This window comes from Salvelinus fontinalis, chromosome 3 (assembly GCF_029448725.1).
Source record: "Salvelinus fontinalis isolate EN_2023a chromosome 3, ASM2944872v1, whole genome shotgun sequence".
In the NCBI taxonomy this organism is placed as follows: Eukaryota; Metazoa; Chordata; class Actinopteri; order Salmoniformes; family Salmonidae; genus Salvelinus; species Salvelinus fontinalis.
This window is the reverse complement of record NC_074667.1, coordinates 40632759-40653751: the sequence shown is the minus strand read 5'-3', so window position 1 is coordinate 40653751 and position 20993 is coordinate 40632759. Positions and strand designations below refer to the sequence as shown.

Below are 20993 nucleotides of genomic sequence, written 5' to 3'. Positions count from 1 at the left end.
TGCATGGTACTGTGTTGATTTCATCCAACATTTCGTAGAGTGTTCTGGTGTATAAAAAGGAAGCTTCTGAGTTAAAGAAAATCAACTTTAAAAATGTATCCATCCATAAACATTTCAACATCCTGTACACCTATGTTAGTATGAATGACATGGCATGGGGTGTTCTACTTAGGTCTGGATTTACCACTTTCTCACCATCTTCTGAGCAGAAGAAAGAAGAAAACTATCAAGAATGATAAGTCATTCACCAGATTTTCTTATAATCATTTTAGGAAAGAAATACACACACATCAGACATAACACAGGCCTTTCCACCTGTAGTGTTCCCTTGTATGTCTCCCTCTCTCCTTTTGCCTTCTCATTTGAAGATCAAACTGCAAGAAGGTAAATAATTCCACATCTTTGATCTGGGAGAACACAAGTGAGAGTTCATTTCCATTTTTGATTTCTGTTTCTCTAATTCTGTCTATTCTAATCTAGAAGGATTTGATGCTCCAGCCTGGATCTACCTTGGTGTGCAAATCAGCTGGAATCAGTTAAAAGAGAAACATGTTGTTTCTGTGGCTGTGGTGGACAAGAGAGAGTACAGTACAGATGCTCTAAAGTTCATTAAGTATTTAGACCACTGATTCATTAGCCAGCAATTCATGTTATATATCACATGCAATAAGTTGTGGAGGGAAAAACAACGTGTCGGCTGTCTGTAGTTTCTGCCCCTGCCTAAGACGAGGAGACTGAATGACATATCTATGAAATAGGTGTGCACATGGAATACATGAATATATTGATATGTGGATAGGTGAAATATTATACTTAACACTTTGTCATTACTGATGTGTAAATACTGGGTTGTGTGTGTTGTTATAGATGAAAATTAAATGTATTTTCAATGCCCTTTGGAAACACCAAACCTCTAAGGATACGGATGCATGTGCATACCTCTGATCCTCGTGCACAGTCCTAGGTGAACAGTGATTGATTTGTCCAATTTGGTTAGAAGCCTGTCTCCATGCTTTGAAGCCACGCTTAGCATTCATCCTAATCATGTGTTCTGACACGTTGAAATGCAACATCTGCCTTTTCAGTCCCCCGCCATACAATTAGCGAGAAAAGATCAATGGATTGGCTTGCTACCATTTTGCATACGAACAACAAAGCATTTGTATTGAGTATAGATGGTGCTTCAGTTTACCTTATATCCTGGGTTTACAAACTGAACTTCTCAAAATAACTTGTTTAAAATAGTCAGAGTCCCCATAGCATTGGGGGTCAAAAAATTGACCTAATCAGGAGATTTTGGGGGCCCAAGATCATCTCCAGTGTGATATTGTCCACCAGCTGGCAATCCAGTCTTTTTTCTATACAGTATACACACACATACTTGTTTATTTGGACAGTCAAGCAAAAACTTTTAATTTATCTCTATACTCCAGCATTTTGGATTTGAGATCAAATGTTTCATATGAGGCGACGGTACAGAATGTCACCTTTTATTTGAGGGTATTTTCATACATATCTGTTTTACAATTTAGAATTGAAAGCACTTTATTTATCTAGTCCCCCATTTGAAGGTGTCATAAGTATTTGGACAAATTCACTTATAGTCTATTAAAGTAGTCAAAAGTGTAGTATTTTGTCCAATAATACTATAGCACACAATGACTACATGAAGCTTGTGACTCTACAAACTTATTGGATGCATTTGCAGTTTGTTTTGGTTGTGTTTCGTATTATGTTGTATCCAATAGAAATGACTGGTATATAATGTTTATTTTTTTATTTTATTTTTATTTCACCTTTATTTAACCAGGTAGGCTAGTTGAGAACAAGTTCTCATTTGCAACTGCGACCTGGCCAAGATAAAGCATAGCAGTGTGAACAGACAACACAGAGTTACACATGGAGTAAACAATAAACAAGTCAATAACATGGTAGAAAAAAGAGAATCTATATACAATGTGTGCAAAGGGCATGAGGTAGGCAATAAATCGAGTAATTACAATTTAGCAGATTAACACTGGAGTGATAAATCATCAGATGATCATGTGCAAGAAGAGATACTGGTGTGCAAAAGAGCAGAAAAGTAAATAAATAAAAGCAGTATGGGGGGTGAGGTAGGTAAATTGGGTGGGTAGTTTACAGATGGACTATGTACAGCTGCAGCGATCGGTTAGCTGCTCGGATAGCAGATTTTTAAAGTTGTTGAGGGAGATAAAAGTCTCCAACTTCAGAGATTTTTGCAATTCGTTCCAGTCGCAGGCAGCAGATAACTGGAAGGAAAGGCGTCCAAATGAGGTTTTGGCTTTAGGGATGATCAGTGAGATACACCTGCTGGAGCGCGTGCTACGGGTGGGTGTAGCCATCGTGACCAGTGAACTGAGATAAGGCGGCACTTTACCTAGCATAGCCTTGTAGATGACCTGGAGCCAGTGGGTCTGACGACGAACATGTAGCGAGGGCCAGCCGACTAGGGCATACAGGTCGCAGTGGTGGGTCGTATAAGGTGCTTTAGTAACAAAACGGATGGCACTGTGATAGACTGCATCCAGTTTGCTGAGTAGAGTATTGGAAGCTATTTTGTAGATGACATCGCCGAAGTCGAGGATCGGTAGGATAGTCAGTTTTACTAGGGTAAGTTTGGCGGCGTGAGTGAAGGAGGCTTTGTTGCGGAATAGAAAGCCGACTCTAGATTTGATTTTGGATTGGAGATGTTTGATATGAGTCTGGAAGGACAGTTTGCAGTCTAGCCAGACACCTAGGTACTTATAGATGTCCACATATTCTAGGTCGGAACCGTCCAGGGTGGTGATACTAGTCGGGCGTGCGGGTGCAGGCAGCGAACGGTTGAAAAGCATGCATTTGGTTTTACTAGCGTTTAAGAGCAGTTGGAGGCCACGGAAGGAGTGTTGTATGGCATTGAAGCTCGTTTGGAGGTTAGATAGCACAGTGTCCAAGGAAGGGCCGGAAGTGTACAGAATGGTGTCGTCTGCATAGAGGTGGATCAGGGAATCGCCCGCAGCAAGAGCAACATCATTGATGTATACAGAGAAAAGAGTCGGCCCGAGAATTGAACCCTGTGGTACCCCCATAGAGACCGCCAGAGGACCGGACAACATGCCCTCCGATTTGACACACTGAACTCTGTCTGCAAAGTAGTTGGTGAACCAGGCAAGGCAGTCATTAGAAAAACCGAGGCTACTCAGTCTGCCGATAAGAATATGGTGATAATGTATTGCCTTTAACTTCATTTCATATATTTAAATTTTTTTATTATTTAACCTTTATTTAACTAGGCAAGTCAGTTAAGAACAAATTCTTATTTACAATGACGGCCTAGGAACAGTGGGTTAACTGCCTTGTTCAGAGGCAGAACAACAGATTTTTACCTTGTCAGCTCGAGGATTCAACGCTCTAAACACCTGTCGCCCCAGGTAGCCTAGGATTTAGTTCTGAGGATTTAGTTCACAGTGCGGGTGTCACACATCCTGTATGATTCGCCCCAGGCTTTCTACTGTAGTGCAACACTGCAACATGTCAATGCCAACTTGTTGTGTCCTGGCACACTGTAAAGTAGGCTGGTAAAAGTCATGCTAAAATGTGTTTAACTTGAGATATCATGAGAGCTACTCAGTTAAAACCTCTTAGTGATCCCTTAACGCACCAATCCTGTTAGCGAGATAGATTTGACAACATCCGGTGAAATTGCAGAGCGCCAAATTCAAACTACCGAAATATAAATTTTCAACATTCACAAAAAGATAAGTGTAATACATCAAAATAAAGGTTAACTTCTTGTTAATCCAGCCGCTGTGTCAGATTTCAAAAAGGTTTTATGGCGAAAGCACACCATACGATTATCTGAGGACAGCACCCCGCATACAAACCCATGAAAATCATTTTTCAACCAGGCAGGTATGACACAAAAGTCAGAAATAACGATATAATAAATGCCTTACCTTTGAAGATCTTCTTTTTGCAATACCTAATGTCTCAGTGACACAATGAATGGTCGTTTTGTTCGATAAATGACTTCTTTATACCCCCAAAATGTCCATTTATTTGGCGCGTTTGATTCAGAAATACACCGGTTCCAACACGCCCAACATGACTGCAAATGATCTAATAAATTACCTGTAAACTTGGTCAAAACATTTCAAACAATGTTCCTAATCCAACCTCAGGTATCCTAAAATGTAAAGAATCAATAAAATTTAAGACGGGATAATCTGTTTCCAATACTGAAGAAAAATAACACGGGGCGCGCTCCTGTTCACGTGCACCAAAATACTAGAGACCTTCAGAGTGATACGTACAAAGAACAGCCCTACTTATTAATTTCTCAAAAGAAAAACATCGACCAATTTCTAAAGACTGTTGACATCTAGTGAAAGCCATAGGAACTGCAATCTGGGCCCTAATAAATCAGGGTTCCAATAGAAAAGTATTGGAAAACACAATGACCTCAACAACAAAAAAATCCCTGGATGGATTGTGCTCGGGGTTTCGCCTGCCAAATCCGTTCTGTTATACTCACAGACATTATTCTAACAGTTTTAGAAACTTCAGAGTGTTTTCTATCCAAATCGACTAATTATATGCATATCCTAGCTTCTGGGCCTGAGTAACAGGCAGTTTACTTTGGGCACGCTTTTCATCCGGATGTCAAAATACTGCCCCCTATCCCTAAGAAGCTTTAAGAGTCCAAGACAAGAAAATTCACTCCATGTCAACAGAGTTCTAATATGAATGCCGTAAATATGGATGCCATATTTGTTTGTGATTGTTTATGCAGAGGTGGACTTGCATGACTCATTTTTCCTCAACCTCAACTTCAATATACTCTCCTGCAACCCGACTCACCCAATGTGGTATGAATCTGCTATTTTCTAAAGTGTTTTTCTTTACTTTCAAACCAGAATCCCCCAATAGCAGCTAGCCAGCTAACTAGCTAGTAGTCAGCTAACCACTGCTAGCGGTCATCAGCTAACCTCTAGCTCGGAGATCTCTCGCCAGTTTCCACAATGCGATACAAACCAGAGCATTTCTGGACTTATTTTCTCTCCATATCCCCGGATTCCTACCGCAAGCTCTGAACCTTTTCACCTGGATCATCGCAGCTAGCTAGCTGCAATCCGAGTCGCTACTCCTGGCTAACGTCTCTGTCCTGAAGCAAGCACCAATTAGCCTGGAGCTAGCCCATCTCCCGGCTAGCTGAAGAGGTCCATCAGCCACTCATTGGGCTACAATACCTATTTTGCCAATTTGCCTGGACCCCTTTTACTACACAAAGCCCTGCTAATTCATCACGACTGGACTACCGACGTAATCTGCCCGAGGGTTATTTTTCCAACAGGCCCCTCCGTCGCGACGCCCCCTGAATGCCCATCTGCTAGCCTGCTAGCCGTGGCCCGGTAGCTGTCTAGAGCGTATCGGACTGTTAGCTGAATAGGTCCATCGGCCAAATACTTGGGCCACTATACCTATTTTCCCAATTGGACTGGGCCCCTTTACTACACACAACCCTACTAATCCATCACGGCTGGTCTGCCGACAGAACGGCACGAGGAGAAGAGAGGGATGACCGCGGAAGCTTTTCAATCTTTGGAGATTTCAGACGATACAAAAGAAAGGTTGAACAGGCTAGTAATAGGGGTTGCAACAATTTCGGCAGATCATTTTAGAAAGAGAGGGTCCAGATTGTCTTTCCCGGTTGATTTGTAGGGGTCCAGATTTTGCAGCTCTTTCAGAACATCAGCTATCTGGATTTGGGTGAAGGAGAAATGGGGGAGGCTTGGGCGAGTTGCTATGGAGGGTGCAGGGCAGTTGACTGGGGTAGGGGTAGCCAGGTGGCAAGCATGGCCAGCCGTAGAAAAATGCTTATTGAAATTCTCAATTATCTTGGATTTATTGGTGGTGACAGTGTTTCCTAGCCTCAGTGCAGTGGGCAGCTGGGAGGAGGTGCTCTTATTCTCCATGGACTTTACAGTGTCCCAGAACCTTTTTGAGTTTGTGCCAAAGTAAACTGCCTGTGTCCGTTTTGTCACCAAAGCCCCATATACTACCCACCACTGCGACCTGTACGCTCTCGTTGGCTGGCCCTCGCTTCATACTCGTCGCCAAACCCACTGGCTCCAGGTCATCTACAAGTCTTTGCTAGGTAAAGCCCCGCCTTATCTCAGTTCACTGGTCACCATGGCAGCACCCACCCGCAGCACGCGCTCCAGCAGGTATATTTCACTGCCACCCCCCCCCCCCCCCCCAAAGCCAATTCCTCTTTGGCCGCCTTTCCTTCCAGTTCTCTGCTGCCAATGACTGGAACGAACTGCAAAAATCACTGAAGCTGGAGACTCATATCTCCCTCACTATCTTCAAGCACCAGCTGTCAGAGCAGCTCACAGATCATTGCACCTGTACATAGCCCATCTGTAAACAGCCCATCCAACTACCTCATCCCCATACTGTATTTATTTATTTATTTTGCTCCTTTGCACCCCAGTATCTCTACTTGCACATTCACCTTCTGCACATCTACCATTCCAGTGTTTAATTGCTATATCTTAATTACCTCGCCACTATGGCCTATTTTATTGCCTTACCTCCCTTATCTTACCTTATTTGCACACACTGTTTAAAGACTTTTCTACTGTATTATTGACTGTATGTTTGTTTATTCCATATGTAACTCTGTGTTGTTGATGTGTCGAACTGCTTTGCTTTATCTTGGCCAGGTCGCAGTTGTAAATGAGAACTTGTTCTCAACTGGCCTACCTGGTTAAATAAAGGTGAAATAAAAATAATAATAAAACTCATGATGACTCCCATGCCTTCCAATCAGTACAGTACATTATTCTTCTGTTCCTCTTTATTATTCATGGTTTGTAGTAATCCAGAGATTTTACATAAAGAAAATAAATCAGGTGAATCCAGGTGAAAGCTGTGATCCCTTATTGATGTCACTTGTTAAATCCACTTCAATCAGTGTAGATGAAGGGGAGTAGACAGGTTAAAGGAGGGATTTTAAGCCTTGAGACAATTGTGTATGTGTACCATTCAGAGGGTGAATGGGCAAGACAAAAGATTTAAGTGCCTTTGAATGGGGTATGGTAGTAGGTAGCCAGGCACTCAGGTATCAGTGTGTCAAGAACTGCAATGCTGCTGGACGATTTGAGGCTGTTCTGAGGGCAAAGGGGGGTACAACTCATTATTTGGAAGTTGTTGCTATTGTTTGTACACTCAGTGTAGAATCCCTGTTCTCTGAAATGAGTCATTGTTGTGTTGGAAGAACGAGACTTTGTTCTTTATAAACGACTCAAGTTTATTAGCTATCACTCTAACATGCCCACTTTCCTAAGCTCGCATAACAACAATGTTTTGTCAAAGTACGGTGGTCCTTCAGGATAACAATACGGTGAGTCAAAAGACCCACACAACAAACTCACAGGAGCTAAATAACGAGCATAACAGTCATCATTCATTTTAAATGCCGTCTCAATGCCACAAATATACATATTTAGTACCTCATTCCGAGGTGTTAAGAATGGCGCCGGAGGGGATGGCTACCATATTACGGGCTCCTAACCAATTGTGCTATTTTGTGTGTTTTTTCGCATTGTTTGTAACTTATTTTGTACATAATGTTGATGCTACCGTCACTTATGACCGAAAATAGCTTCTGTATATCAGAACAGTGATTTCTTAACTCGAACAATACGGAGGTGGTCAGATGACCCAGATTCTACGCTACAGGACTGTTTTGCTAGCACAGACTGGAATATGTTCCTGGATTCACCCAATGGCATTAGGGAGTAAACCACCTCAGTCACTGGCTTCATCAATAAGTGCATCGACGACGTCGTACCCACAGTGACCATACGTACATATCCCAACCAGAAGCCATGGATTACAGGCAACATCCACACCGAGCTAAAGGCTAGAGCTGCCGCTTTCAAGGAGCGGAACACTTATAAGAAACGCTTATAAGAAATCCCGCTATGCCCTCAGCCGAACCATCAAACAGGCAAAGCGTCAATACAGGACTAAGATTGAATCCTACTACATCGGCTCTGACGCTCATCGGATTTGCTAGGGCTTGCAAACTATTACGGACTACAAAGGGAAACCCAGCGGTGTGCTGCCCAGTGACGCGAGCCTACCAGATGGGCTAAATGCATTTTATGCTCGCTTCAAGGCAAGTAACACTGAAGCATGCTTGAGAGCACCAGCTGTTCCGGACGACTGTGTGATCACGCCCTCAGAAGCCGATGTGAGCAAGACCTTTAAACAGGTCAACATTCACAGGGCCGCGGGCCAGACGGTTTACCAGGACGTGTACTCAGAGCATGCGCGGACCAACTGGCAAGTGTCTTCAGTGACATTTTCAACCTCTCCCTGACCGAGTCTTTAATACCTACATGTTTCAAGCAGACCACCATAGTCCTTGTGCCCAAGAAAGGGAAGGTAACCTGCCTACATGACTACCACCCCGTATCACTCACGTCGGTAGCCATGAAGTACTTTGAAAGGCTGGTCATGGCTCATATCAACACCATCAACCCGGGAAACCCTAGGCCCACTCCAATTCACATACCGCCCCAACAGATCCACAGATGACGCTCAATCGCTCTCTTCATTGCCCTTTCCAACCTTGACTACAGCTCAGCGTTCAACACCATAGTGCCCACAAAGCTCAACACTAAGCTAAGGACTCTGGGACTAAACACCTCCCTCTGCAACTGGATCCTGGACTTCCTGACGGGCCTCCCCCAAGTGGTAAGGGTAGGCAACAACACATCTGCCAAGCTGATCCTCAACACGGGGGCCCCTTAGTGGTGCGTGCTTAGTCCCCTCCTGTATTCTCTGTTCCCCCATGACTGCGTGGCCAAGCACGACTCCAACACCATCATTACATTTCTTGACTACACAACAATGAGACAGCCTGTAGGTAGGAGGTCAGAGACCTGGCAGTGTGGTGCCAGGACTACAACCTCTCCCTCAATGTGAGCAGGACAAAGGAGATGATCGTGGACTACAGGAAAAGAAGGGCGGAACATGCCCCCATTCACATCGACGGGGATGTAATGGAGCGGGTCGAGAGTTTCAAGTTCCTTGGTGTCCACATCACCAACAAACTATCATGGTCCAAACACACCAAGAAAGTTGTGAAGAGGGCACGACAATGCATTTTCCCCCTCAGGAGACTGAAAAGATTTGGCATGGGTCCATGGATCCTCAAAGTTATACAGCTGCACCATTGAGAGCATCCTAACCGGTTGCATCACCGCCTGGTATGGCAACTGGAAGGCACAACAGAGAGTAGTGCGTACAGCCCAGTACATCACTGGGGCAAAGCTTCCTGCCATCCAGGACCTATATACTAGGCAGTGTCAGAGGAAAGCCCCAAAAATTGTCAAAGACTCCAGTCACCCAAGCCATAGATTGTTCTCTCTGCTACAACACGGCAAACGGTATCGGAGCGTCAAGTCTTGGTCCAAAAGTCTCCTTAACAGCTTCTACCTCCAAGCCATAAGACTGCTGAACAATGAATCAAATGGCCACCCGGACTATTTGCATTGACAACCCCCCACTACACACACTTTGTTTTTACTCTGCTGCTACTTGCTGTTTATTATCTATGCATAGTCACTTTACCCCTACCTACATGCACAAATGACCTCGACTAACCTGTACCCCCGCCCATTGACTCGGTACCGGTACCCACTGTATATAGCGTCATTATTGATATTTTATTGTTTTACTTTTTTATTTATTTATTTGTTTTTTACTTTCGTTTATTTAGTAAATAGTTTCTTAACTCTTTTCTTAACTGCGTTGTTGGTTAAGGGCTAGTATGTAAGCATTTCACGGTAAGGTTGCGCATGTGACAAATAACATTTTATTTTATTTGCGTTGTCAGTCATAAACAATATGCTTACATGGAACAGTCGTAGGCCTATGTGTTTTCTTTGTGTTACTGATAACATTGAATCATGGATTCTGTGAGAATATACATAATATGGTACAGTAGAGATAGAGAATATTCTAAGCAAACCTGGGACAGAATTATGGGGCTTTGCATTTTGGTTCTTTACATCAGCTTCGTATCCTTTCACCCTCCATTCCTTCCCTCAGTCTCCACCCTTCCTCTCCTCAGTCTCTCCCCTTCCTCTCTCCCTTGTCCTGAGGAGGGAGAAGAGAAGGAGCATGCCAGGTGATTGCTGAAGTAAAATATTGATGTGGAGTATCAAAGAGTTGAGTGTTACTCCCCATGTATTCCAAAACTAACCCGGGTGTCCCCTTTGATCAGGGGGTCTCTGATCTGGCTTCTGAAGTTGTAACGAACCCCCAAAAATCTAAATACAAAACAAACTTCAAGCTCCTCCAATACCCATGAAAGTTTTATATTTGACAGATGGAGCAGTTTATGTGTTATACAACTCAGTGATATACAGTGCATTCGGAAAGTATTCAGACCACTTTACTTTTTCCACATTTTGTTACGTTACAGCCTTATATTAAAATGGATGAAATAAAAAAAAATCCTCATCAATCTACACACAATACCCCATAATGAAAAAGCGAAAAAATGTTTTTAGAAATGTTTGCAAATTTCTTAAAATAAAAAACACAAATACTGGCCAGCCGAGAGGCGCAGTGCATCACAGTCACTACAGACCCTGGTTCGATCCCAGGCTGTGTTGCAGCCGGCTGCGACTGTGAGACACGAGGTAGCACACAATTGGCCCAGCGTTGTCTGGGTTAGGGGATGGTTTGGCCGGCTGGGATGTCCTTGTCCCGTTGTGCTCTAGCGACTCCTTGTGGCGGGACAGGTGCATGCATGCTGACCACGGTTGCCAGCTGTACGGTGTTTCCTCCGATACATTGGTGCGGCTGGCCTGGGTTAAGCGAGCAGTGTGTCAAGAAGCAGTGCGGCTTGGTGGGGTTGTGTTTTGTAAGACATATGGCTCTCAACCTTCGTCTCTACCGAGTTCGTATGGAAGTTGCAGCGATGAGACAAGACTGTAACTACCAATTGGATATCACAAAATTTGGGTAAAAAGTACAGAAAGTTTTCAGAACCTTTGCTATGAGACCTGAAGTCAGGTGCATCCTATTTCAATTGATCATCCTTGAGATGTTTCTACAATTGATTGGACATGATTTGGAAAGGCACACACTACATTTCCATATTTTATTAACCGTAAATGAAAACTACACCCAAAAACTATATTTTTGTATTTGTTTCATTAGTCCATTGTTGACATAGTCCCAAAATGTTTTGCTTGTCAGCACTCAAATTTTCAAGATATGTAACTGTCAAAATACAGAAATCATCCCCGTATGATGCATTTTGAGTCATATGTTTAATTTTGCATAATACAAGGATGATTTCTGTATTTTGAAAGTTACATGTCTTGAAAACTTGAGTGCTGACGAGCAAAACATTTTGGGATGATTTCAACAATGGACTAATGAAACAAATACCAAAATATAGTTTTATGGGTGGAATTTTCCTTTAATATAACAGATCATGAATTACCTTAATATAAAATGTGTATATGAAATAATCTTTCAAATATGAATTATTCATGAATCACACAAGCACTTAGGAGAGAGAGGTCTGGCGTATAGGGATGCTAATGAAATCACATATATGATTTGATCAAAGCATTTCTTTTAAATTAAATTAAGTTGTTTTGATCAAGTCCAAAACAGATCTAATTCCTCTACAAAATCAGGATGACACACGGAGCTACACTCTCTGTAGTGCTGTTTAATATTCCACTAGAATTCAGAGTAATGTTTTCCGCCCATCATATAAAACCGACCAGGCCCTCTTCAGCATGCAACTGTTGACAGGTAAGGATGGCCATATAGCCTAGCCTAATTATCTCAAATCTGCATCCTTGAGTTACCTTGAAGATTATAGTATGTGACATGTTAATTATCTTACAGAAGGATACAGAAAGGAATCTTGGAGAAAGCATGCAGGGTTTTTTCAAAAGATCTAACCTCTCTATTATCCTCTATTCAATAGAATTACTACAAGGGTGTTGTCCTACAGTCTCTATTCTGTGTCCAACTGTGTCACTGCATAAAATCAGCCCAAAACCCATGTGTCATTGTGTCAACTGATTTCCCTTGGTTCTGTGGTATAGTCTACTACAGTTTAGTGAGAGGGTGGTTGGATGGGTGGGTCAGGTTTAGGATGTGTGGTCATGGTGATGGTGGCCTATTCAAGGCAACACCAGGGGTGTGAAATCAGCTTTATGACACAGACAGCAAAAGCCCTGGTGAGTGACTGGCTTTAAAGATGGTGCAGATGGCCAAAGCAGCTGGGAACATTACAGGCTGATCTGGTTTAGAATGGCCATTCAGGCTGGGCAGTTATGACATTATGAGGTTCTGAATACTCCCTCGGGAATGGATGGATTTCACACTAAAGACAGACTGCAATCTTTCTGTAAACTGTTCTTGTCTTGTCGTTCCCAACTTCCTCTAATGCCCATGTGTATGATTTTCATTATGCATACTTTTTCAATTCTGTGAGTGAGTGTGTCTACTTATGTATTTGGTGTATAATCTCACAGCAAGCAAAAAATCCAACTGGCCATAAAGTTTTCTAATTCAGGAGATGCATAACATCCCAATCTCTTTTGTCTGGACAGTGGGCAGTGCCAGAGGGTTTCCAAAACAAACCAATCCATTCCCAAGCATTCTCAACCATCACATGCAGAAGCTTGAGATCAAGAAGAAGAAACAACAAAACCATATTTTCATCTTCTCATTCACTGACTACATGAATCAAGTGTTCACGTTGAAGGTGCCAAAGGAGGGAATGTCAACATTTCAGTCAGGACCTCTCTCATTAATGCCAGAGAGAGAGGTATGAAAGCCTGTTTGTTGATGTGGTGTGCTACCCCTCCACCCAGCCTGTTCTAACAGCCTGGTCTCATAGACTAGATGTAACATAGTAAATGTAATCCAGGACACTCAAATGAATATGATATCTTAGATTTGGAATGGTTACATAAGACAGAGGGTTACTTAAGGAAAGTAGAGTGATTGGTCGGGGTGGATGGGCAGGTGTATATGGCAGGTGTATAATGAGTGTCTAGCAACCCAAATGTTGCGTGTTTGAATCTCATCACGAACATATTTTGCATTTTAGCAACTTTGCAGCTACTTACTACTTTTTAGCTACTTTGTAACTACTTGTGGAAGGGTTAGCTAACACTAACCCTAACCTTAACCCTATAACATAATTCCTAACCTTAACCCCGAGCCCTAACCCCTATCTTAGCTAACCATAGCCACCTAACTAACATTAGTATTAGCCACCTAGCTAACATTAGCCACAAATAATTGGAAGTCGTAACGTATCATACAGTTAGCTAATTTGTAACATATCATACAAACTGAAATTCATAACATATCATATAAAATGGATGATGGACATAACCACCAGTGTGATTACTACCTCTGAGGGTTTAGAGCTTGAGGTAGTCACCTATCACAAGTACCTAGGAGTATGGCTAGATGGTACACTGTCCTTCTCTCAGCACATAACAAAGCTACAGGCTAAAGTTAAATCTAGACTTGGTTTCCTCTATTGTAATCGCTCCTCTTTCACCCTAGCTGCCAAACTAACCCTGATTCAGATGACAATCCTACCCATGGTAGATTACGGAGACATAATTTATAGATCGGAAGGTAAGAGTGCTCTCGAGCGGCTAGATGTTCTTTACCATTCGCCATCAGATTTGCAATCAATGCTCCTTATAGAACACATCACTGCACTCTATACTCTTGTGTAAAAACGGGTAATCTCTGTATACCTGTCGCAAGACCCACTGGCTGATGATTATTTATAAAACCCTCTTAGGCCTCACTCCCCCCTATCTGAGATATCTACTGCAACCCTCATCCTCCACATACAACACCTGTTCTGCCAGTCACATTCTGTTAAAGGTCCCCAAAGCACACACAAGGTTAAATAGTTCGATTTTTTTTTAAATATTAAAATCCCTGGGTTGCTCCTCTTTTCATTTTGCTGCAGCTAGCCAATGGAACGAGCTGCAACAAACACTCCACCTGGACAGTTTTATCTCAATCTCTTCATTCAAGAACTCAATCATAGCCACTCTTACTGACAGTTGTGGCTGCTTTGTGTGATGTATTGTTGTCTCTACCTTCTTGCCCTTCGTGCTGTTGTCTGTGCCCAATAATGTTTGTACCATGTTTTGTGCTGCTACCATTTTGTGTTGCTAACATGTTGTTGTTATGTTGTGTTGCTACCATGTAGTGTTGTCATGTGTTGCTGCCTTGCTATGTTGTTGTCTTAGGTCTCCCTTTATGTCTGAGATCCCCAAAGATTGGAAAGCTGCCGCAGTCATCCCCCTCTTCAAAGAGGGAGACACTCTAGACCCAAACTGTTATAGACCTATATCCATCCTGCCCTGCCTTTCTAAAATCTTCGAAAGCCAAGTTAATAAACAGATCACTGACCATTTCGAATCCCACCGTACCTTCTCCACTATATAATCTGGTTTCTGAGCTGGTCATGGGTGTACCTCAGCCACACTCAAGGTCCTAAACGATATCATAACCGCCATCGATAAAAGATAGTACTGTGCAGCCATCTACATCGACCTGGCCATGGCCTTCGACTTTGTCAATCACCACAATCTTATCAGACTCAACAGCCTTGGCAGACTCAACAGCCTTGGTTTCTCAAATGACTGCCTCGCCTGGTTCACCAACTTCTCCTCAGATAGAGTTCAGTGTGTCAAATCGGGGGGCCTGTTATCCGGACCTCTGGCAGTCTCTATGGGAATGCCAGAGGGTTCAATTCTTGGGCAGACTCTTTTCTCTGTATATATCAATGATGTCCCTCTTGCTGCTGGTGATTCTCTGATCGACCTCTACGCAAACGACACCATTCTGTATACATCTGGCCCTTCTTTGGACACTGTGCTAACAAACCACCAAAGCCCCATATACTACCCACCACTGCAACCTGTATGCTCTCGTTGGCTGGCCCTCACTATATATCTGTCGCCAAACCCACTGGCTCCAAGCCATCTATAAGTCTTTGCTAGGTAAAGCCCCGCCTTATCTCAGCCCACTGGTCACCATAGCAACACCCACCCGTAGCACGCGCTCCAGCAGAAAAAAAAACATCTCTGAAGCTGGAGTCTTATATCTCCTTCTCTAACTTTAAGCATCAGCTGTCAGAGCAGTTTATTGATCACTGTACCTGTACACAGCCAATCTGTAAATAGCACACCAGACTACCTCATCCCCATATTATTATTTACCCTCTTGCTCTTTTGCGCCCTAGTATCTCTACTGGCACATTATCATCTGCACATATATCACTCCAGTATTAATGCTAAATTGTAATTATTTTTGCCTCTATGGCGTATTTATTGCCTACCTCCCCAATCTTCTACATTTGCACACACTGTACATAGATTTTTCTATTTTTATTTTATTTAGTGTTTTTGACTTTACGTTTGTTTATGTGTAACTCTGTGTTGTTTTTGTCGCACTGCTTTGCTTTATCTTGGCCAGGTCGCAGTTGTAAATGAGAACTTGTTCTCAGTTGGCCTACCTGGTTAAATAAAGATGAAATAAAAAACAATAATAAAATAATATAGTGTTGTGTTGTCTCTCTTGTTGTGATGTGTGTTTTGTCCTATATTTCTATATTTTTATTTTTAATCCCAGGCCCCGTCCCCGCAGGAGGCCTTTTGCCTTTTGGTAAACCGTCATTGTAAAGAAAAATTTGTTCTTAACAGACTTGCCTAGTTAAATACAGGTTAAATAAGAAATTAAATAAAAAACATCTATCCAGGTTGTTTCTAATGATCCCTGGGAGCTCCATCTGGATCCAGGTGTATTTAAATGATGCTCCGCAGCACAGAGCAACAGCTCAACGCGCCACGGTGTGAGACAGGGGACGCTGGGCACGACCACGGGAGCATTGTGCGCTTCACAGTTCAAAGTGAGAAGAGAGAGAGTCGTTAGCACTTCAAAGACGGTCATCTGGGAGCAGTGAGAGAAACGAGTTAGAAGGAGAGGGGTTGGAGGGGATGGGGGGTGGCAGTGGGACAGGAAATGCGAAGCAATGTAATTGACATCCTCTGTAGCGATGATGAAACACACCGCTACGCCTGTCTGAATGAGACCCAGCACTACTGCCTCAATATTGATCTTCAAGTTTCTGCTTGGTTCTTATTTGCTTGGCTTTATCCATAAATGGATCTGTGAATCAAACATCTTATAGCATATTGTACAATAACCTCTAAACATAATTTACAACATTTTCTATTGGATCTAATTTCCATATTCCAATTATGTGAAAAATTCATGACAAACGTAGAAGAAATCTGCCAAAAGGGTTTGTATTATCCACTGGTGTGATACATGTTTGTTCCATTGTCTTACATAGATGGTGGTGTCACTCCTACGCCACGCTCGTCCCTCAATCAGTGCACGCGGGAATCAACGCGCTATATGCCGTAAGAATTGGTTTCCACTAGCTACCTTTTATATTATAAAAATCTTTACGATCAAAACAATCATGTTTCGAACGGCAGTTATGGGCTTATAAGATGTATAAAACATCATTTATAACATAATGGCCTCTTAACTGTGCCCAATTACTGTGTCTTGAACAGCTAATAATGGCTCTCTAGGTTTATTGGCACAGGGGGAGCCTGTCCCTCACATCTGTTATGACCATCTTGTCAAATCACAGTCCTTAGTGTAGAGGACCATCTTGTCAAATCACAGTCCTTAGTGTAGAGCTAGATATAGGTCTATGTGGGGATGCCATAGAGATGTTGGGACTGACAGAAGAAGCAAACTAGATATACCTAATATATCCGTTACAATGAAATGTCCATTGTCATATCAATTTCGAAGGATACATCTTGAAATGAAAATGCGGGTAAAAGAGATATGGAAGAATAAATTTACAAATAACTACACAATGGTTATTGGCTCCTGAAATATGGTGTCATAGTTATCTAGTAAAGAATTACAACTAATACAAATGCCAGAAAATAGGCTCAATCGAAAGCAAATAAAGTCCATTGTAAATTTAAAGCACTTTGCTTTGCAAATGTAACTTGACACTTCTTGCAGAGCTCTTTGAAGAAGCAAAATGGTCACCACGTAGAAAATGTTGCATCTGCGATACGATTTGATATTGGCCTTCACTTGAACCAGTGGGAGGGAGATCGTCAGGGGGAGGAAAACCTTCAGTTTGCTTGACTTTCAGATGCTATTGGGGCTCTTTGATCCTGGATTATTATACAGAATTAAGAAGGAAACCCCCAAAAACGTCAACCACCAGCTCAAATCACTTCCAAACACTTGCAATGAAGTAGCAGCCTAGTAGGCATACCCCACCAGGGGCACAGACATCAGTTCAATATTTAGTTTTGATTTACGTTTGGTTGAGTTGTCAACTAACTGAATTCAACGATAAATCAACAAAAAAAGTTCACTCTGTCATTGGATTTAGGTTAAAAGTTAAAAATCCCCTTACATTGATGACTTTTAGCAAATACAATCCGTTTTCCACGTTGATTTAACGTCCTCACATTGCTTGTTGTTGTAATTGAAATGGTGTGGAAACAATGTTGATTAAACTAATTTCTGGTAGTAGGCCGAAGGTATTAGCCTTATCATAAAAATATAAATTGTGGATAGTTTGGCCATTCATTTAAATTAGCCTATCTAGGTAAACCATAAATACCGTTAAGGTTTCTGTCTGTCTCTCTGTCCCCCCTGCCTCCCCACCCCTCGCGCTCTCTCGCGCTCTCTCTCTCAATTCAATATGAATTTATATTCAAAAGGGCTTTATTGGCATAGGGGACATATGTTTACATTGCTAAAGCAAGTGAAATAAACAAGAAACAAAAGTTAGAAGAAACAAATTTAACAACATCAACCAAAAAATATTTAACTCTTAACAGTAAACATTGCACTAAAAAGGTTAGAAAAACATGAAGACATTTCAAGCGTTATATTATCATCTATGTAGCCTACAGTGTTTTAGCAGTGTGCAAATAGTTGTAGTACGAATAGTGGGGGAGAAAAAAATAATTTTTCTCTCTCTCTCTCTCTCTCTCGCTGACACACACGCACACACAGTTCTTACTTTTCTGTAGGCCTACTCGTGAAAGGGATCCCGCAGAGGACATCTCTCCATAACAAGATGCTGCCAAGAATGTGTCGATTGGTCTCGTCGCACTTCAAAGGATATAGCGTTCGAGGCAATCAGTGAAGACAAGGTTGCTGAAAGTTTGTCACCTAAAATTACTGGGAGAGATAGCTTGCAGAAGGGATACCACCGGAGCCCGGATTTTGGAATTGTTTCTACAATCTGTTTTTATTCTATGGTATTTTTATTTCTTCACGATAATTTACAGAACACGTTATGGGGTTTATTTATTTTTTCAGTAAAGGAGTCTGACTGGATGAGAATTGAGACACTGCAAAATCTCGTTTTCTAGATAAGATTTTGTTTCGGTGCGCTGCGACCAGTCAAAAAGCTACTTTGGCCACAGATGCGCGTAGTGGAGACACAAAAATTGATGGCCGCTTTGCCGGGGACCGATCACTTTCTACAACCTTTCTTACAGGTGAGGAGGAAAATATGTTTGGAATGTTTTTGGAGAAAATTTGGTATAGGAGAGACACTTCAGTGTTACTTTAGAGTACATTTTGAAAGTGCCACGTGCAATAATAGATTCATTTTCTCCCAGTATCTTTTTAGGAATTCGTATGTTTTATTCATTTGTTAACAGTATTTTACTGTTAATTTAGTTTAGTTCATTAAATACATAGAAAAAGTATAACATATATTTTAGAAATAAAAATGTTATAGTCCACTGTTAAAGGTCACCACTGTTCTATTGTTTCTCGGTAATCACTGTAATATATTGATTTTGTATCTTGTTTTTTACTCAAGAGTATCAAATTCAATAGTGTACCGCATGTCTAACATCCATTCTCTCTCTACTCCACAGCACCGCATAGCCAGCTCCTCTCCTGAGAACGAGCCCCATCCCCTATCCTCCTTCCTGGCCAGAACCTGTGGCCAAGCCCATCTGGGAGGCAGTGGAGTGGGGCAGGAGCGGCAACACAATCCTTATGAGGGGACCATGAGCTCCATGACTGGGATGCTCCAGCTGTGGGGCGGGGATGTGGTCCAGAGCTCTAGTCTTGGGGTCCAACAGGTGGCAACTCTGACAGTGCCAAAATTATCTTTTCCTGGCCACATCCAGAGTGGACTGGGCCCTCACCCCCACCACCACCACCACCACCTCCATGAGCTGCCTCTCACCCCTCCGGCTGAGGCCTCCTCCACCCCGACTGCCTACGCCTTTGATCTCTCTCCAGGAAAGATTCTCGCTCCTCAGGTCCAGGGTAGCTCTCATACCCCATACTTCAACCACCAGAACAATAGTATTGGGCAGAACTTTCCTAACTTCCTCCAAGTTTCCACAACAAGACACCCCTACCACCCTGGTGGGTATACAGAGGAAGGTCAGCAGTGGTGGAGCCTGCCACAGACCACCAGCAGCCCCCATGGCCATCACCAACCTCACAGCCACCCCCACCATCACCACCCTCACCCCTTTGCCCTGGGCAGACAGCTGGTGTTGGGGCACCAGCCTCAGATCCCGGCCCTCCTCCAGGGCTCATCCAAGGGCTTGCTGGGCTCCACACGCCGCTGCAGGCGCTGCAAGTGCCCCAACTGCCAGTCCACTTCTGGAGGCACAGGGGCTCCAGCAAACCCAGAAGAACCAGGCCGGAGGAGGCTCCACATCTGCCACCTGCCCGAGTGTGGCAAGGTGTATAAGAAGACGTCCCACCTGAAGGCCCACCTGCGCTGGCATGCTGGGGAGCGGCCCTTCCTCTGCAGCTGGCTCTTCTGCGGGAAGAACTTCACACGCTCGGACGAGCTACAGAGGCATCTGCGCACACACACGGGGGAGAAGCGCTTCAGCTGTCAGGCATGTGGGAAGAGGTTCATGCGGAGCGACCACCTAGCAAAACACGAGAAGACCCACCAGGGTAAGAGGGGACAGCCAGAATCAAGGGACAGCCAGGGCCCCCAGCAGGAGGCTCCACAGCGACCGGGTGGCAGCAGAGGACCAGACAGGAACATCAAGAAGGAGTAGAGAAAAGACCAAGAGAGGTAAGCCAAGGGACTCACAGTCAGTGTGCTGTATTCTGAGACCCCCAGCGCCAGTCTCTGTGTGTGTGGAGTCCAGGTGATGAGACCCTCAGAAAGAGCAGAAAGACAGGAGGGCCAGTGTGGAGACTGAGAGTCAAGGGCAGATCAGTGATTCAATGGCCTTTCTCTTGAAAAAAAGCGACTTCTTGCAAACACACAAACTTTTACACTGTCAAACCATTGTCTTGACAATGTGTTTGTCATGGTCATTGTAGCCAGCATTGTCCCCGGGCTACCAGCAGGAGGCCTGTGATCTTCAGAGGCCGTTCTGTTCAGCATGCCTGCCTGCCTCTGTGGAGACTTGCAATAAAAGCAGGAGGGCTGAGGTGATTGAATATTCCTTTCTCATGGACCCCTAATGGAGATAAGTGGTCTCAGAGAATGACCAAAGACATCAGAGAGGAAGTCAGAGTACAAAGATTCATGGAAATAATGCTGTTTACTATGGTTGTTTTCATTCAGTCTGCCAGCAGAGTTTGTTCAGTGTTACAGTTTTCAATAATAAACACTAACTACACCACAATGGTCTTTTGACTTTATGGTGTTTATATTTTAGACAGTTTGTGGTATGAGTATCTGTTGCCGGGTATATCATTTTTCATGTATCTTAAATTGTCAAATAAAACAAACAAACAAAAAAACACTAGAATTTATTGTGCTATTAATTAAGCCTTCTATTTTTGATAAATTCAAATTATTGGCTTATTGGCTTATTTTTAAGTGTGTATTTTTTTTA

The 20993-nt window shown here is 42.9% G+C and overlaps 1 protein-coding gene across 1 annotated transcript; it reads left to right on the top strand.

The window, feature by feature from the left end:
- The first annotated feature begins 18140 nt into the window (after nucleotides 1-18140).
- Nucleotides 18141-20913, top strand: LOC129848082 (transcription factor Sp5-like). Its single transcript, XM_055915562.1, has 2 exons — nucleotides 18141-18656; nucleotides 19044-20913. The coding sequence occupies exons 1-2, from the start codon at nucleotides 18582-18584 to the stop codon at nucleotides 20199-20201; spliced, it is 1233 nt and encodes a 410-aa protein (XP_055771537.1). The 5' UTR covers nucleotides 18141-18581; the 3' UTR covers nucleotides 20202-20913.
- Nucleotides 20914-20993: the final 80 nt, after the last annotated feature.